Source organism: Bos mutus, chromosome 21 (genome assembly GCF_027580195.1).
Source record: "Bos mutus isolate GX-2022 chromosome 21, NWIPB_WYAK_1.1, whole genome shotgun sequence".
Lineage (NCBI taxonomy): Eukaryota > Metazoa > Chordata > Mammalia > Artiodactyla > Bovidae > Bos > Bos mutus.
Genome location: NC_091637.1, coordinates 41,011,952 through 41,030,898, shown reverse-complemented (window position 1 = coordinate 41,030,898; position 18,947 = coordinate 41,011,952). Strand labels below are relative to the sequence as shown.

Below are 18,947 nucleotides of genomic sequence, written 5' to 3'. Positions count from 1 at the left end.
TGGCTGGCGTTGGAAACAAACAAAAATGGGTGTGGCCAAGCTCTCCAGACTGCAAAGCTGCTGCCCTGGCTTCAACTTGGGCCGCAGTCTCCTTCATCGCTCTTTCGGCGGTGGAGCACTCACGCCTGCCAGAGTGGGCGCTCGATAGCTCGGCGGCCGGCTGGCGGGGCCTCGGATCGGCGGTGCGGTGCGGGGCGGGCTCCCAATCGCTGGCTCCCGCCGCACTCCAGGCTCCGAGCTTTCCGGCCCCGCCCCGCGCGAGCCCCTCCCGCCCCGCTGTCTCGCAGTCGCCGCCGCCGGCGAGTCCCGGTGCTACCCTGCCGCACTGTGTAGCCGATAGAGTGGCTGGGCTGGGACGGGCGCTGAGTCGTGAGGGGACGCCGCGGGTGAGCAGTCGGGAATCCCAGGAGTGAAGGCGGCTCTGGGCGCGAGGGGGCGGTGTCCGGGCTGCCTGCCGGCGGGGAAGAAACACACCCCGGGGGCCTGCACCGTGAGTTGAACTGCTTGGGGGTGCGCGGGGTGGTCGCGGCAGCCAAGAGGTGGAGGAAGTTGGGACCCCGGGAGCAGGAACAGGTCGAAGGATTAGGTGTCCTGGTCGAAGGGGCCGGAGCCCGCCGAGGAGGGGATGTACAGGGGCGCGGGGATGGCCGAATTGCCAGTGCAGTCTGTCCTTCTTCCTGGGCTCTGGGAAAGTGTGTTTCACCCGAGCACAACAGGTAGGCGTGGACTCTGGCCTCGCAGGCTGGAGCCCCCGGGCGTGCGAAGAAGGTCGGAAGGTCGGAGCCCGCCTAGCTGGCGCGCCGCTCCCCGGATCCGCCCTAGCGGCGCCCGCAACGTCGGGGGTTGGCTCGGAGCGGGGCCCCAACCCGGGCTTCGGGCGAGGTTCTCCGGACGCCCGCGAGCAACCCTAGAGGCGGGTTTCCTGAAGCAGTAGAGACTGGATACTGGATAGTCTTTCGCAAAGAAAGCGAGCCTTTGCTGGGCTAGCTTTTGCTTAGTACAAGGAAACATTTCTTAACCCTGCTCTCGGTCAGCACAGCGTCATTGCAAGGGATTGTAAAGTCTTTGGAAACTTTTAAGAAGCGCTTTATGATACTAGTCACAGTAATGCATACCTCTGGCAAGATGATTTTCATAACAGTCAAGTCAAATAATGTCTGTCAGATGATTTGAGCTCTTTTATGAAAGGTCATAATTATACATTCTTTTTCCGTGCAGTCATTTATTCAGCAAATATTCAGCGCCTTTTATGTTCAGGCTGAGCGCCCTTAAGGACCTTAGAGAGTAGAAAAGACGTTAAAAGGAGGGAAAAGGGGGACCCGTAAGTATGGTTCAGAACTTTGTCAGAGAAAATACTCTGAAGAGATTAAAGTGGAAAGAAAGCAGAAGTGTCCTTGAAGCTGGGCATTAGGCGGATGGGGAAAGGAGAATTGTCCTGTTTCGCAAACATTTTAGAAAGTATGTCTTTAAGAAAATGATTTTAGATCAGTATTGAAGCCGATGGTTATCTTACATTTTAAACACCATGGATTTTTTTTTTTTTTTCCCTTTAATGAAATGGGTAGCAGGCAGGGTTTATAACATAAGAATAGGGACAGTTGGAAAAAGTAGTTATTTATATAGAGAGCTTTAGTGCTACAAGCCTCCTGAATTGACAACAGACCTGAATTTTAGCTTAAGCGCCTCCACTACTGTTATGGATGTTAGCTTACTTTTCTCTTCTTTTCGTCTTTATATCTTTATGACTTTAGTAACAGAAAATACATAGCCAAACTAAAATTTTGAAAAATTGCCCAAATAATACATTCTCTAAGAAGAAAAATTAAAAAATTTTTGTCTTTAGGCAATGCACATATCTTCCTTTCTTCAGCTTTATTTCAAAAAGAGGACTGAGACAGTTTATAATCTTAAGACTTCACTGAATCTTCTTTCATTAACTATCCATAGTATAGTTAATGGGTTTGAACAGCCCTTAAGTGGGATCTTAGTCCTCTCACGTAAAAGCATTTCTGCATTTTAAGGAGAGTGCCAAAACTGGGAAACTGTTATTAAATTTCATTTAAGAAAAGAATTAACTGAGGCCTGAGGAATTAGTAGAGATTTGTTTGTATCATTTAATTGAATCTTTTGTCTAGTTGTAGTATTAAATTCGTTGAAATTACACTAGGGGTCAGTAATTGGCAGGCAGATCCAGCCTGCTGCCAGTTGTTATAAAGTTGTACTGGAACATAACCACACTCTTTTATCTATTTATAGCTGTTAATGTGTTGTTTATGAGTAGTTGTGATAGAGACTGTGTGGTCCATATAGCCTAAAGTATTTACTCTCTGGTCTTTTACAGGAAAGAATTGCTGACACTGGACTAGAACTCTACAAACTCTTAGTCACTGTATCTTTTGTGAGAGGAAGTAGGTTAAGTTCAGTTTTTATTATTTTTCTTACTTTTTTAGTTGTGTCAGGTGGACTACTGCATCCTATAAATGCTTCTGGATCCTAGATGTGTAATGTTGGGAAAAGGTCATGGCTTTTCAGTCATAATTACCTAGTAAGTTTTAATTTCAGCATTTCTCGCCTTTTGGAAGGCTAGAGAAAGGGAAGGATTTTTGTGTGTTTCTAACAACTTTATAACTTCTACTTTTAATTTGGATCTGGTGTGGACTTTTTTAATTTAGTAAGCTCTTTTTAAGGTATTTCTGTTTTTCACAAATAACAGTTATTTTTACTTGAACATTTTTTTTTTTACTATGAATCTAGTGACATTGATTCAAAGACTAGACAGAAAATTATTCACAGTGTAACAGCATGAAGTCAAAGATATATCTACAGTAAGACCCAATGGGAAATTGGAACCCTTGAAACAGACACACAGCAGATTGAAATTGGAGCATATTGTTCTGAATCATGTTTGAACTTCTTTTTTTTAATAGTAACAACTTAAAAAATAAGTATTTCTAGAAAAGAAACATAATATAGTCATAAGCTAAACTAAGTCACTTCAGTCGTGTCTGACTCTGTGCGACCCCAGAGATGGCAGCCCACCAGGCTCCCCCGTCCCTGGGATTCTCCAGGCAAGAACACTGGAGTGGGTTGCCATTTCCTTCTCCAGTGCATGAAAGTGAAAAGTGAAAGTGCATAATGTTATGTTTATGCTGCATAAGAAATTAGAACTAATTATGTGACAGGAAAGAATGTAAAGTTGTGTGAGGTGGTATTTAAGTATTAAAGCAGAGTATATACTTTTGCCAATTTTGAAACCATGGTTCTAACTTCTCTAAAATATTTTATATATGTACTTCTTTCCTAGTTTATGCTTCTCTATGGATATATTACAACATCTATCTATATTCTTTTCTGTTGCACTTGTAGATTTCTGTATGTTGAATTTATGCATGTTTTTGTGTATTAAATATATAGTCAAAACATTACCTCACTTATTCCATACATTTTTATGTAAGTAAAATTATTAGGAAGTTGAAATTACCCATTGAAAAGCACAAAATTTTTTAAAAGATATTTTGGGAGGAAATCTGAAAAGCAAAAAAAGAAAAAAGAAGCATATACAGGTACAGAATCCCTTAAGCTTAATTACAGAGTCCAAAAGGCACTTTTCTTAACTCATTTGGCAGCAGAACATGACCTGACCTGATAGGAAGCTGTTTATAGTCATTATTTATCCTACCTTTATGTGAATATGTTTATATTTTGCTGCAGAAATATCAGTGAATTTGATTGTGGAGTGCTGCCTGAGACGAGCTGGGGGTTAGAAGTAATAGATGATGTGTTCACTATATTACTTGGGTGGATGTGATGATGGCAGCCGGAAAACAAGGGAATAATGGAGTTGTTCCAGAGAGCTACACTTGTGAAGTTAAGAGCCCAGTTAGGCATCTGGCAGGGAGTCTGCTAAAACAAAACAAAACAAAACAAAAAACCCTCAGGTAGGGCCCCAGGAAGATCAGAACTGTGGCTAAATTCTGGGCTAGGCACTTTATAAGATATATTGTAAATTAGAAGTGGGAACCATGAAGAAAAGCCAAGATGTCAGACCATAGTGGGAATAAGGGTGACTCTGAGTGCTCACCAGGATAAAAGCCATGAAATGAACAATTAGAAGGGGGAAAAGGAGGGGATTCTAAAGCAGGTAGGGTCTAATGACTAAAGTAGGAAGTCCTCAGTAGCAGATTACTTGAGCACAAATACAGTGATATTTTGGAAAACTGAGCAAGGATTCCTCTGCTCAGCTGGAGGAATACTGGCATCTTACGCACTTTGCTCTTGAACTAAGTATCCCCATATTGCCTGCTTTTTAAAGTGTCTATATTAAATAGTATTTTGGTCTCTTCCATTACTGTTAGCTGCCTGCTTCAACTTCTTCATGCTCTCAATTAGTCTGCTCCTTCGCTTTTAATATGGGGCTCTACCCCACTCCAACTAGAATCCAGATAGCTGGATTATTAGTCATGTCTAGACTAAACTAAGAGTCAGCAGGCCCCGAGAGACAAGAAACTTATGTCAGTAAAGTTGATGATCTTTGAAACAGTTAATTGCTATGTATCTTTTTTTTAACTTTTTTGTTTGTTTGTTTTTTACTTCTTATTACTGAATTCTTTACTAGGTACCAAGTAGTGAGATTGCTTAGGTAGTGACTTTCAGATGAGTGTGGTGGGAGACATTAGAGTAAAATTTCTCTTTTAAAACTTGCCTTCTGGCACTGCAAAGTGTCCAGAGTGATATCTTTCTTCCCAGGGGGAGGTGGAAGAGTTGGTTTGTGGAATGAAGAGTGAAAAAATTGTCAAGAATAACCAAGGACTAAGCTAACACTGTTAGTCGCTCAGTTGTGTCAGACTCTCTGTGATCCCATGGAGGAGCCCACCAGGCTCATGGAATTCTCCAGGCAAGGATACTGGAGTGGATAGACCTCCCCTTCTCCAGGAGATCTTCCCAACCCAGGGATCGAACCCAAGGCTCCTGCATTGCAGGCAGATTCTTTACCGTCTGAGCCACGAGGGAAGACTAACGGTGTTAGTGTTAGTTACTTAGGGATTTGCTGTCTTGGTGGGAAGGGCCCTCTGGAAGTTGATGTCTCTAGTACACCTCACATTTTATCAAAAAGCCTCGAAGTACTGGAGACCTAAGTGGATAGTGAACTGATAAGAGAAAACAAAGTTATAAAGGTTAAATGCTTCAGTGGGCGTGGTAGTAACTGTCAGTGATTAGAAACTGTATGAAGAGTACATGAAGTAGTTGAAGGAGCATGGACATTGAAACTAGACAGATGTAGGCGTTACCTTCTTTCTTCTACTTCTTTCTTCACTTAAATCTTGGACAGATTTCTTAATTCTTTATCCTCATCTGTAAAATAAGGATGATAATATCTGAGTTTTAGTATTAGGGAAGGGTTTCCCTGGTAGCTCAGTTGGTAAAGAAATTGCCTGCAGTGCAGGATACCCGGGTCCAATCCCTGGGTCAGGAAGATCCCCTGGAGAAGGAAATGGCAACTCACTCCAGTATTCTTGTCTGGAGAACCCCATGGACAGAGGAGCCTGGTGGGCGACAGTCCATGGAGTCTCGAGAGACAGACATGATTTAGTGACTCAACTACCACAGTAGTAGGGAGATTCAATGAGATAGTGAATTAAAAGGTTCTAGTAAGGAAATCCTGAAGAAATGTTAAGTCTCTTTTCCTATCATTGCCTTGTTAGAGTTGGTTCTGCTGCTCAGCCCCCTGCGCCCTTCCCACCATACTTCCTTTTACCCTCTAAGGTTTTCTCTTTTTTAATCTGGAGGGAGAATGCCAGAGCTAGGCTACGCCAGAGGCCTCTTCTGGCAGCCTCCTTCACTGAATCCAGCTTCTGCCATTCTTCTCATCCTTAGTAATAATCTGCAGCACTTGAGGAAAAACGGGAGGAAGGCAAAGGAAATTGCATACCTACTTCTGGCCCTTTCTTACCTCACTTTATCCATTTCTGTATAACTCCTGTTTCTTTCCTACTCCATTCTAGCTTCTCTGTCTTATAGGATGTGCTCCTTAATCAGTTCTTGGAGTTGAGTGAATCTGCCTTTCCAACTGATTTGTATTATGCCGTGATAAGCAGGTTTCACAGCATTTCTACCACATTTGCAGGAAGTATTTGAATCTAGGTACACTGAATGTATTTTCATTATATTGTAAAACAGGTTATTAGTGCTGTGTGCCTGGGTCATGTTGTCATATGACTTAAGAAACATGAATTAAATTGATTTTATGGGAATTGTATTCAGAATTCCAAAAATCAAATATTAAAATTTATGGTGCAACAAGCCATTTTTAGCTCAGAATGGGTGTGGTGTGAAACTTGGTTGAAAGTTATGAATAACACAGATTTTTATGTGAACTGATAAATCATTTGGTTAATTAAAACTGTTCTTTTTTTCTTCACTCTTCTTCCAGGAGTAGTAAAGAAAAGATTGTTTATATTTAGAATTCTGAATGTTAGATAATTTGATCCAAAATATTAACCAGAAATGGCTACTTTTAAGTAGCAGTGTGACATTGTCTTGTTACATATTCTTCTACTTGCTATAAAAATCCTATCATAGTATAACTAAAAGGGAATTAAAAATTTTTTGAATTATAGTGGTCTCTAATGATTAGTATTTAAAGATTGTGCTCTATAGAACACTGAGTTCTCAGGATTCCCAGCAGGGGGAGGAAAAGAAAAAGGTAGAAATTGGGCAAAGGTCAGTACATAAAATATGCTGAGAAACGTCAAGTGCCATACATACACACACACACACACCCCCTTCTGGCAGTATATAATGTACATTACATATAGCACGTGTGGAGACCCTCTATAGGAAGGAAGACTGCCAACTTGGTGTTTCCTGAAAAGATTAGGATTCCGTTCCCTCACATACAACACAAATCCTCATTTCCTCGTTCTTTTTCACTACTGTTCTACACAACGCTTTTTAGGAAACACTGCTTTACCTGTGGGGATGCTCTCAATAGGTTAACCTGTTAAAATTTATGCACTTGTAGTTTCTACAATTACAGTTTTTAATGAGAGCCTGATAGTGTCTGAAAATGTCAAAGAATCATTTCTCTAATGATGGACTTGCAGGTTTTCAGTTTTCACCTCTCACAATGCTCTAATCAATGCTTACACTTCTGATATTTTCCTTTTCCTTTCTCTGCCACGAATTTTCAAAAACTCATCCTTTGGTCAGGTGGTTTTGATGTTTTTTGACTTCTTTATATTTTCCAAAAGAGTTGAACCTATTTGTACTGTCACTATAAACCTATCAGCTTTTCTAAAATCTCAGTTTGGCTGTGAAATTTTTGCATTTATAATATTTAGATTTAATGTACACATATTGAATCACTCAGCTAAATTCTTACTGAGCTTAATCAATATTGTACACTTAACATTTTAAGTATTTGACTAATGACAACTGGTTTATTTAGAGTTATTACAGAGTATTAGAACGTCTAAGTTCATACCAAGTAATATCATAGATTTGAATTTCATTGTCATTTTCCTGCTATTTTCTAAAGCAATTTCGGTTTCTTTGGGCTTATCTAAAAATAATAAGTTAAATCTTTTTTACCCAAGGTAATAAATGAATTATAGGAGAGTAGGGGACACTCATCAGCTATTAAAATACCTACATTATCTAGTTTCCGTATTCTTTGTAGATGAATAGTGCTAGTTTTATTTTTTTTTTAAACATTTGGTTATTTCTAGTTAAAAACATCCTTTTACAAAGAAGACAAAGTGAAGTCAAAGACAGAAGCAAACAGGGCGTGGGCTTCTTATAAGCTCTTGGTCCAAAACCTGGACGTGATTTTCCGCGTGGACAATAGGGATGACTGGCCAGCAGAGGGATGACTTTGAGGGGGTGGCTGGAGCTGCAGCCTAGTCGCCTAGTCACCTCACCATGTGAGAATTAAATGAAAACTCCCATTATCATAGCACCTCAGCCTCCAGAGATTCTGTTAAGTTGGTTTAGGCTCAAAAAACTTTGTATTTTTTAAAAGCAACCAGAGTTGCTATTAACCAGAGTGGTCTATTTTGTTATAGGTCTACTATTTTGACATGCTCAGCTTTTTTAACAGTTTACCTACCTCATCTGTGTTCTTCCTTTTGCTGTTTTCCCAACACTGCCTTTTTAATTGTTTGACCCTTGTCCCTGAAGGAGTTGAGAGGTAAAACTGATTTTGTGATTTACCAAAAGGTGTAGGGCAAAATATTGGGGCTTCCCAGGTGACGCTACTGGTAAAGAATCCACCTGCCAGTGCAGGACCTGCAAGGGACGCAAGTTCGATCCCTGGGTTGGGAGGATCCCCTGGAGGAGGGCATGGCAACCCAGGTGATTCTTGCCTAGAGAATCGCTTGGACAGAAGAGCCTGGCAGGCCACAGTCCATAGGGTCACAAAGAGGTGGAACGACTGAGCATGCCCATATGCTTGGGGAAATCGGCAGAGTGAGCCCAAATATAAAGTAAGGCCCCACCTCCACCACCATGCTCTGTTTGTTCTACACTTTTGTCCCTTACATTTTAATGTCAGAAATGCTGTTTTCCCTTTTTTTCCAGTGGAAAGGTTTCCTAGCACTGAGGAAAGAGAATGAGCTTTGTTCCCAAAGAGACCTGGGTTTGTTCTCATCTCTCCTGTTTACTGGCATCAAAGTTTTTTTTTTTTTAATGTAAAATGGGGACCAGTAATACTTGCTTTCTTTCCTGTGATGATTAGAGATTTAAGCACCTAAAAAGATCTTGGCTCAGTGAATAATAGCTGCTTTTCTGCAGGGCAGCAGTGGAGATGCAGACAGACCAGACTTATGGACAGAGAGCAGGAAGGAGCCAATGGGACAAAAGGAGAGAGTAGTATTGAAACATATACATTACCATGTGTAAAATTAAGGCAGCCAGTGGAAATTGGCTGTATGATGCAGGGAGCTCAAATCTGGTGCTCAGTGACAACCTAGAGGGATACGATGGAGTGGGAGGTGGGAAGGAGGTTCAAGAGGTTGGGGACATGTGGCTGATTTCATGTTGATATATGGCAGAAACCAACACAATATTGTAAAGCAATTATCCTCCAGTTAAAAATCAGTAAATTTTAAAAATTAATGAAATTTAAAAAGAAAAAGAATAGCTACTGTCATCAGTTTGTGTTTTGGGAATTAGTGGGAAAGTGAGAGGCTTTGCCATGAACTGCAGCAGGTAATAGGTGTGTCCTTCCCACTTGCGTTACCAAGGTGATGCTAACAAATGGTATTGTGAATTATAAAAGTAAGGAATCAGTGGAAGTTCAGTTTATTGGTTTTTAAGGGTTTCATTTTAAAAGTTTTAAAATCATAAAAAATCTGGAGACTAGAGAAAATAGCATTACCCACAGTGCTACTGCTTTAATAATCATTGCTAACGTTTTGAATCAGAAAAATACCAGGAGCATCTCACAATTTAAATGATGGCTAGAAAAGCCCAACACTTTATGAAGCATATCTATAATAAAAGAAATCTTGTACCGAGTGAAGACAGTATTAATAGGGGAATTAATCCTGAAAGACTTCCTGAAGGATTTATTTTTAATAAAGGTAGATTTTGAAATAGTTTATTGTAGGAAGAAGCAAGGTGCTTCAGATTTAAAAAATAAGATGCAGATAGGATTTTCAAATCATCAAGATGAAACTATTAACTCTGGAATCACAAGTGACTTGCTTTAATATTTGTTTTACTCTACAATCAGTGAAGACTGTACTTAGGGATATTTAAAGTACAGTGACAAAAAGACCTTATTTGCTTTCTACCAGGGGCAGCCTTCCTTAGGCAACATCTTAATTATGACCTAACGCTCTGTGTAATTTGTGAGTTCCTATTTTGTTACCTATAATTGTGCAAAGCCTGAATCACAGGTCATAGGGAGTGTCAGGTCAGTAAAAAATGATCCATCTTCTTTTAGATTAAATCTTGTGGGGATTCAGATCAAGCTGCCCAGAAGGTGTCACTTTTGCATGAGGATTCTTTTGAACCCATGGGTTCAAGAGAAAATATTGTCCTCCCTTAACTACTTAGAATAATTTAAATTGGGGACTTGTCTCAGGGAAGAGTTGTTATTGGAGGTAAATTTTTTCTAAGTAGCCCCGTCTCTGTCAGAGCAAACATCTATTTACCGAACATCTTACTCCCCTTAGTCATCCTGTGACTGTTCCTGTCCTTGAAGCCTCAGGCTCCCTCGGCTTAGAGTGGCATAATACCTCATTTTACCTTTCTGTCTCTCAACACTTCATGTATCTGGGTTCTTTGATCTTCCTGTGTCGGGGGGTTCCTTATGTCTGGAATTGAATTTTTTCTCCTGTTTATCTGTCCCATGCCAATTTAATTCCTAGACCAGAATTCAGAAAAACCTAGAAGGGTAGAGGAATGTTTCCTCCCTCCCCAACAAAGCTAATTACTGTTTTGGTTTTTTTGTTTGTTTGTTTTGAAAGGTATAGATTTTAAGATTTATGTGTGTACCCTGAAATATGGGAGATTCTTGAGAGGATTTTTTTTGTTTCTTTTCTTTTTACTCTATGCTCTTTAAACAAAACTGAGAAACTAAAAGCTGGAGGCGGAGTTGCAGCTGCTGTGATGTCTTTTAAAGACTTGAGAGGCCAAGAAAAGTAATTTAAATTTGAGACATTCCAAAACTTTAACTGCATGATACATTCTAGATTCAGTTCCATTTACTGAATGGCTTGTTCATTTTGTAAATTGATCTTTTATTGCTCAGGAAAGAAAGAAAACCAATTTGACAAACCTGTCTTATTTGTGTTTGAGGGGGTCTCTTTATTTGTGATTTTTTTTTTCTCCATACATTCTTCAAAATGATATAATAAATCATTTTAAGAAACTAAAATGACCAAAAATATTAAGAAGACTTTTCCCCCTGCATGAAATTGAGCATATGTTCCCCCAAATGACATATGTTCTCAAAATAGTTATGCTCCCCAAAAGTCCTTTGTAGATATGGTGATCATTTCAAATATTAGTAAATGTCAAATCATTATGTAGTACACCTGAAACTAATGTAATATTGTACATCAAGTATATATTAGTAAAAACGAATGAATGAATAAAATTCCTGGTTTCAAGGTATTTGATAGGCTTGATTGGATAAAAGGGTGGCAGCATAGTATGTAGCGGTTAAAGCGCATATATCTCGAGTTACATCGCTTCAGTGTATGACCATTTTCTGTGTAACCTTAGAAAAGTGACTCAGCTTCTCTGTGCCTCAGTTTCCTCGTCTTAAAATGGTGCTAATAAAAATAACTACCCATGGACAGTTCTGCAACTTATTCAAGAATATTTAAAGCTCTTAGAGCTGTGCTTGGACTATAATTAGTGATCAGTAATAATTAGTGTCTGTCAAAAATAATGGTTGGCCTTATAGTTGGTACAGTGGTTTGATGACACCTTTTTTTCAAATAGTATAACTGTACCTTGAAAAATACATTGTTATATGTGTTCACTTTTAATAAATTAATCACTCTGTAACCTCTCCCGAGAAGCATAAAAATGGAAAATAAGAGAAAAATTAGACAAATAAGCATTCTCCAGGTATGTATAGCCATAGGGCTGTAGTTGAATTAAAACATACAGTAGATTGACTGTATTTGTATTTATCATCCTTAAGTTACACTGTAGGTTAGAGCAGGAACATCTGTTGTTTGCAAAGTGCATTTACTTATGTCATTGATAATACATATGTGGAGATCAGAGGCCGTTGTAGATTTGGGGGTTTGGATGTGGGATTACCAGTGTGAATTGTCTACTTCGTAAGAGTAATTTATATGAGGAATGTATTGAGGGCATGGGAGATAAACTTTATGCCCTGCTTATGATCTCAAGCTCTTTACTGAATTATTTATTATTGCATTGTGTTAGCTATTTTGCTTCTTGATAGATCATTTTACACCACAATATTGCTTCTGCCTAAGGAAAAAAAATGTCTCTTCAGCAGTCCTAATGACCTCTAAAAAGGGTAATTTGATTCTTAAGATAGGGTTTTGACTTGCCCTGGTGGTTACAAGAAATTTTCTCTGTGACGCTCAGGTTATTTTTTTTCTTCCTCACGCAATAGCAGATACTGAGTACAAACTTGCTTTTCTCCTTTGGTATACTTAGATTTCTTCTGGAAATTATTTCTGTAGTGTTTATTACCTTTACTGTGCATATTTTCATCACTTCACTTTGATAAATGAAGAAAGAAAAGGAGGGTTTCTTGCCCAAGCCAGAGGGCGAAAGTAAGGTAAAGCAAGAGCAGGAGCTGAAAACTTGAATCCCCATAGAAGTTGGCAAATAATGTAAATGAATAATGTAAATGAATAAGAGTCCCTGCTCCCCTTAGATTCAGTCATTCATTGCTGTATGGGATATGGACCCAGATTTTTGTGTGAAATCTTGTGTTTAAATGTTAGTAACCAGTTTTTTCCCCAGTACATATATTGCAGGTGAAATTTAGCCAACAGTTCATCAATTTGCAACTACTGTCTTTTAAAGAGGCTCTTTTCAGTTATATCACAATTATTACAGTGTTATAGTCTAGGTAATTTCATACCCATAAACTCTCTAGGAGAAAAAGGAAAGAAAAGCCTTCCTCATGTCTCCCATCTGATTTTCTAATACTGCTTACTACACGTGCATGCTTGCTAAGTGGCTTCAGTCCTGTCCGACTCTTTTTGTGACCCTGTGGACTATAGTGCACCAGGCTCCTCTGTCCATGGGATTCTCCAGGCAAGAATACTGGAGTGAATTGCCATGCCCTTCTCCAGGGGATCTTCCCAACCCAGAGATTGAACCCATATCTCTTACATCTACCTGCATTGGCAAACAGGTTCTTTACCACTAGTGCCACCTGGGAAGTGCACATCTTACTGGCTTCTCTGCAAAAGACTGAGGTTTATTTAGGGGGAATATGGGTTATGTATTTTATATGGTTTAGTTTAATTACCTGTGGCATTCTGTTTGTATTTCTATGCATTTCGAATTACATGTTTCTGTTTAGCTTAACAGGTTTATTTATAATGTATTAAAGTTATTTTTTATACTTCAATATGGGATAGATGTCGGAGAAGGCAATGGCACCCCACTCCAGTACTCTTGCCTGGAAAATCCCATGGACGGAGGAGCCTGGTAGGCTGCAGTCCATGGGGTCGCTGGGAGTCGGACACGACTGGGCGACTTCACTTTCACTTTTCACTTTCATGCACTGGAGAAGGAAATGGCAACCCACTCCAGTGTTCTTGCCTGGAGAATCCCAGGGATGGGGGAGCCTAGTGAGTTGCCGTCTATGGGGTCGCACAGAGTCGGACACGACTGAAGTGACTTAGCAGCAGCAGCAGCAGCATGGGATAGATGTACCCACCTTATATGTATATGATACCTTCTCTGTTGTTTAATGTTCTTGATGATAGCTGTTACTCCTGGAAGTAGTAGTGTAATTTGTTTTTAAGCCAGCTTATGTTTTTAAAAATTTTTTCTCCTTAAATAATTTTTCCAACTTTTTTATTGCAATATTTAAAAAATTACAGAAAAATTGAGGAATAGTAAAATGATCGCTCACATATGTACTACCTACAATATTCATCTGTTAACATTTTGCCCATATTTTGTGGCTAACTGATTGATGTACTTAACCATTTGAAAATGAGTTGCAGACATTATACTGTTTTATTGCCGTATACTTGAGCATGCACCTAGAAATAAAAAAATCCATAATCAGAAATGCCATCTTGTAAATTTGCATGTGAGTGAGTGTATATGTATTTTACCCACATGCTTGTATGTTGTGTATATTCTAGAAAGTTACTAGAGTATACCCAGGAGATGCTCATGAATCTAAAAACAAAACCTCTTCTATTGATTATTTGTTACGAGAGAAGTGAAGGCTGTATTGGATCTGGGTCATAACAAATAATGATCTGTATTCTACAGTCCTTGGATGGCATCCATCCAAGTGCCTTTAAAAACATGAGTTTGCTTTCACAACAAGGTTCACAGAGATAGGGAGACTATCTGTACTGGTAGAGATGGGATTTTCCCTAAAAACTCCTAGCCTCAGGCAGTGTCTTTATTAGATTGGAGAAACAGATGCTAATGGGAATAAGTACCTTTGCTCAAGTCTTGGTGCTCAGTTGATCAGTCATATCCAACTCTTTGAGACCCTGTGAACTGTAGCCTGCCAGGCTCCTCTGTCCATGGGATTTTTCAGGCAAGAATACTGGAGTGGGTTGCTATTTCCTTCTCTTGGATCTCCACATAAATGACAGGTTATGTGTGGAGGCAAAGGCCCTGGGAGACCTCAAGCTTTACTGTAAAGTATAATAGGAAGTCTAGGTATTTGGTAATTGTTAATACATACTCACAAGCCATTTTAGTAAAAAAAAGTGCTTATGTTACAGAGAAAACTGAAAGTCTTCACACTTGAGTAATCTTAACTGTAAAATTTTCAAAATTTTAATGAAATGTCTCCTATTTGGCAAGTTTTGACATATGAAATCAACAATCCTACTCTGTTCTGCTTATCTACTCTCGGAAAAGGGGGTTTTATGTCAATAAGTTTACTATTGGGAATTTTCCAGTTTTACCTTAGAGCTGTTAGGAAAGATGTCTCCATTTATTTATGCTTCGTGCTTTTCTGTGGAAGATTTGCAGTATTGTGATTGCTTTCCTTTTCATTCTTCTTTTAAAATATTATTTTCCTTTATTATAGGTATATGACTAAAGTTTAATGAGAAGAATCGTGACCAGCTAGGAGACTTTTATGCAAGGAATGGAATTAGCTCATAGCTTATTGCTGAATGAAGAAGCATACAGTCAACTGGGTGAAGTTCAGAAGGCAGAGTTTATTTTTGATTGGTTGAGATATTTGGAGAAACTCTTGGTTGCAACCAGCAGGGTGAGTAACATTGCAAAAACTGTTTTCCAAGGTCTTTGGTTTTTTTTTAAGTGCCAGATAATGTTTAATTCCTTTGGTTTACTTTTCTGGTTCTGTCCAGCATAACCTAAATTAGCTTTCAAAGGTTAGACCTTAATAAGATTTTACAATGAACTAGTAGGTTTCTTCTGCTTGAAAGAACAGGAAGAAATTAACCAATATTTATAACATTACTTTCAAATACGTTAAAAACTAATTCCAGAGCACAGTGTGTTAAATTTCATCATTGTTATCTTCTTACCTGTGTCCCTCCATATGCATGACGTCCTGGAACAGTATCGCACTAAATAATGTTATGGGAGTTTCACTTAAAAGGGTGAACTCTTGAAGGGGAATATGAGCTGAGGAGTCTTTGAGTAAACATATTCTCTCTTAAAAGTTTATAAAATAGGTACTACAAAGAAGAAAGCTAATTCATATCCTTTACCTACATTCAACAACTGTTTACATTTTGCCAAGATCAATTGATTTACAGAGCCATGCGAGTTGCTACTTTATTTCTAAATACTTTGTATCTCCTAAAAATAAAGGTATTCCACAGAATAACAATACCTTACATAATGCAAAAATGTTGCAAAGACACTACTCATGGAGACATTTAGAATTTATAAATGACAAAGATCCATAGCCTAAATTAACAAGTGTTTTATTGTGAAAGTTGAAGCCTCAGGAAGCATCTGAATACCATGACAACTGTGATAATACTCTGTTCTCCTTTTTTAGAGAGTAGATAAGTAAAATGGAGTCACAGCATGGCATTTACATGCATAAGCTTGCAGAAAGAAAATTGCGCTAAACTAGGAAACAATCTGAGTAAAACAGGTAACTGTTAAAAGGTCAGCTCTGGTTGTAGGTTGTTCGCTGATGCAGATATATATCAGGCAGGGACTTAAGAACTAAGAAGTGCTGCTGCTGCTAAGTCACTTCAGTCATGTCCGACTCTGTGCGACCCCATAGACGGCAGCCCACCAGGCTCCCCCGTCCCTGGGATTCTCCAGGCAAGAACACTGGAGTGGGTTGCCATTTCCTTCTCCAGTGCATGAAAGTGAAAAGTGAAGGTGAAGTTGCTCAGTCATGTCCGACTCTTCTCGACCCCATGGACTGCAGCCTACCAGGCTCCTCCACCCATGGGATTTTCCAGGCAAGAGTACTGGAGTGGGTTGCCATTGCTAGTTAAGATATAAATTTGTTCTACGTTTCAAACCTAAGAAGAAAGAGAAAAAATGGAACCCTTGTCTTGTTCACAGACTCCAGTATATTGTGGTCCAGAATTTATTCTCTGGAGATACCAGCAATGCAGCAAACTACTTGCTTGTGAGGTGTAATAATTATGCCACCAACTTATTTGTAATATTTAGTTAAAATAATTTTTCATTTTTCTAGAGGCTTTTGGTTCTTAATTACATGAAAGCAAAATCATATTATAGAAGTACATGTAATTGCATTGATGATAATCTTTGTTCACTTCATTTGTAGAGTGATGTAAGGGAGAAACAGAAGACTCTTGTGGAACAGCTCCTGTCTTTGCTGAACAGCTCGCCAGGGCCTCCTACTCGTAAACTCCTTGCTAAGAATCTAGCCCTTCTTTATAGTATTGGAGACACGTTCTCTGTTTATGAGACAATCGATAAATGTAATGATCTTATTCGAAGCAAAGATGATTCTCCAAGTTATCTTCCCACTAAACTGTAAGTTAATATTGAAACTGAATATAAGAGATCTTTGTTGTATCATTTTTATAAAGAACTCAAACTTTGCTGTATAGTAGAAATTAGCACAACCTTGTTAATCAACTCTGTTTAGTAAAATAATTTTTTTTAAAGAACTAAACTACTTGATAATTATTATAAAAATGAATACAAATTGTTTTCCTCATTTTCTTAAAAATATGTAGCTTTTTTTTTTTTTTTTTATAGAACAAGGGAAACATTTATTAAAAATATTTAACTAATACATTATACTTTAACCCATATTTATAGTAAAGGATTCTTACAAGGAAGAATAAACGGTTTTATGATACAATTAGTATAAGAAATATCCACATGGGGAACTTCTTTGTAGTGTAAAAACACCATACATCTGAAATGACCATTTGCATATAAAAGCTACCAATGATGCTTCTGTGCACAATGATTAAAAAATTCAACACAAACAGAATCCAAAATATACAATTAATGCAAGCTATCCACAGCTAGCCCAATAATCAATGATGAGGAAACACTGGAGCAGGCTTTAGTTCCACTTTTTCTGAAGTTACACATTGTTAAGATTGACTTGTATCAATGGCTCTGAGATGGCTTTTATGAAGACAGTACATAAAAGCTGTTCTCTCCTTATCCAGTAAGCTTCACAGACTGTATAACTCCATCAGTAATGCACTTTGATACTGCAGCTGTCGCCAAAGCAACATATAGTGTTTACAGCGGCCATGGCAAGTCGCTAAAGTCAACAGGGCCACCAAGCCCAGCATCTGCTTCCAAAAGGCTCATTATGACAGCCATTGCTGCTTCATCATTACTGGGACTACTTGAGCCTTGATCGTTGTCTATCATGTCTATTTGAAAAGCTGGCCGCCCACAAAGATGGGGCTGGATGAAGACAACGAACCAGACAACGAGGGGTGTAATCTTAGCTGCCTTGTCGCCATTGGACGGCTGCACTCTCACATGGTTCCACAACCGGCAAACGGGGAAATCAGGGTGAAGTCAATGGAATATGTCTCCCGGCACGCGATAGATGGGAAGTTTGTTTTTGTAGACCAGAGGGCAACAGCTATTTTGGCATATTTACCACAAGAACTTCTAGGCACGTCGTGTTATGAGTATTTCCACCAAGACGACATAGGACATCTCGCAGAATGTCATAGGCAAGTTTTACAGTCAAGAGAAAAGATTACCACTAATTGCTACAAGTTTAAAATCAAAGATGGTTCTTTCATCACACTACGGAGTCGGTGGTTCAGTTTCATGAACCCTTGGACCAAGGAAGTGGAATACATTGTCTCCACGAACACCGTTGTTTTAGCCAACGTCCTGGAAGGCGGGGACCCCAGCTTCCCGCAGCTCACAGCGTCCCCCCACAGCATGGACAGCATGCTGCCCTCTGGAGAAGGTGGCCCGAAGAGGACCCACCCCACTGTTCCAGGGATTCCAGGGGGAACCAGGGCTGGGGCAGGAAAAATAGGTCGAATGATTGCTGAGGAAATCATGGAAATCCACAGGATAAGAGGGTCATCACCTTCCAGCTGTGGCTCCAGCCCATTGAACATCACAAGTACACCTCCCCCTGATGCCTCTTCTCCAGGAGGCAAGAAGATTTTAAATGGAGGGACTCCAGACATTCCTTCCAGTGGCCTACTACCAGGGCAGGCTCAGGAGAACCCAGGTTATCCATATTCTGATAGCTCTTCTATTCTTGGTGAAAACCCTCACATAGGCATAGACAAAATATGTAGCTTTTGAAAAGATCTAATATTTTCCCATTGAGAAATAGTTCTTTTAAAAATTTTAGACATGTGAAGCTTAGATTTGGGAATCAAAACCGTCTGATTAATATTTTAGCCGTTGAGTGTTTAAGGAACAAGTATGTTAAATTCTTCATGTTTTGGATGTTCTTTTAGTTTATTAGTTCTTAGTAGTGAAGATTAATAGTAAATATATAGAACAATACTTTTCTAAGATCCTAAAAGAACAACTAAGTTTCTTTCTCCATAGGACTCAGTTCATTTTATCACCTGTTGTTTAGAGAAGGCTATTTACGATGTATGGCTCCATGGTACTAATTTTATAGAAATTTTTTTATTGATTTAATTTTTAGCTTATGATAGAATATGCTTTTCCATAAAATGTTGAGACTTGATGAGAACACTGTTCTTTTTCTTTTAAGACTGTCTTTGATTATCTAACATATGAAGCTCAGTTCTATTAAAAAATTTGGAGGAATGGAGTCTTTGGGCTGAGATTTAAATTAGTTGAAGATAGATCTT

At 39.1% G+C, this 18,947-nt stretch overlaps 1 protein-coding gene and 1 pseudogene across 13 annotated transcripts in view; both read left to right on the top strand.

Annotated features, from left to right (window-relative positions):
- The first annotated feature begins 257 nt into the window (after positions 1-257).
- The window catches only part of HEATR5A (HEAT repeat containing 5A), a 99,205-nt gene continuing 80,515 nt past the window's right edge, over positions 258-18,947 (top strand). For 3 of the 13 annotated variants that reach the window (XM_070358694.1, XM_070358692.1, XM_070358691.1), the window contains exons 1-4: positions 332-490; positions 2,342-2,408; positions 14,738-14,923; positions 16,439-16,650. In XM_070358694.1, the coding sequence (XP_070214795.1) occupies positions 14,789-14,923; positions 16,439-16,650 (347 nt within the window). In that variant the 5' untranslated portion in view covers positions 332-490; positions 2,342-2,408; positions 14,738-14,788. Of the gene's footprint in view, positions 491-2,341; positions 2,546-14,737; positions 14,924-15,685; positions 15,785-16,438; positions 16,651-18,947 lie in introns of those variants that run through there. The other 10 variants (XM_070358690.1, XM_070358696.1, XM_070358697.1 and 7 more) reach the window with 9 other exon arrangements.
- LOC138984381 (basic helix-loop-helix ARNT-like protein 1 pseudogene) lies at positions 16,876-18,438 on the top strand (annotated as a pseudogene).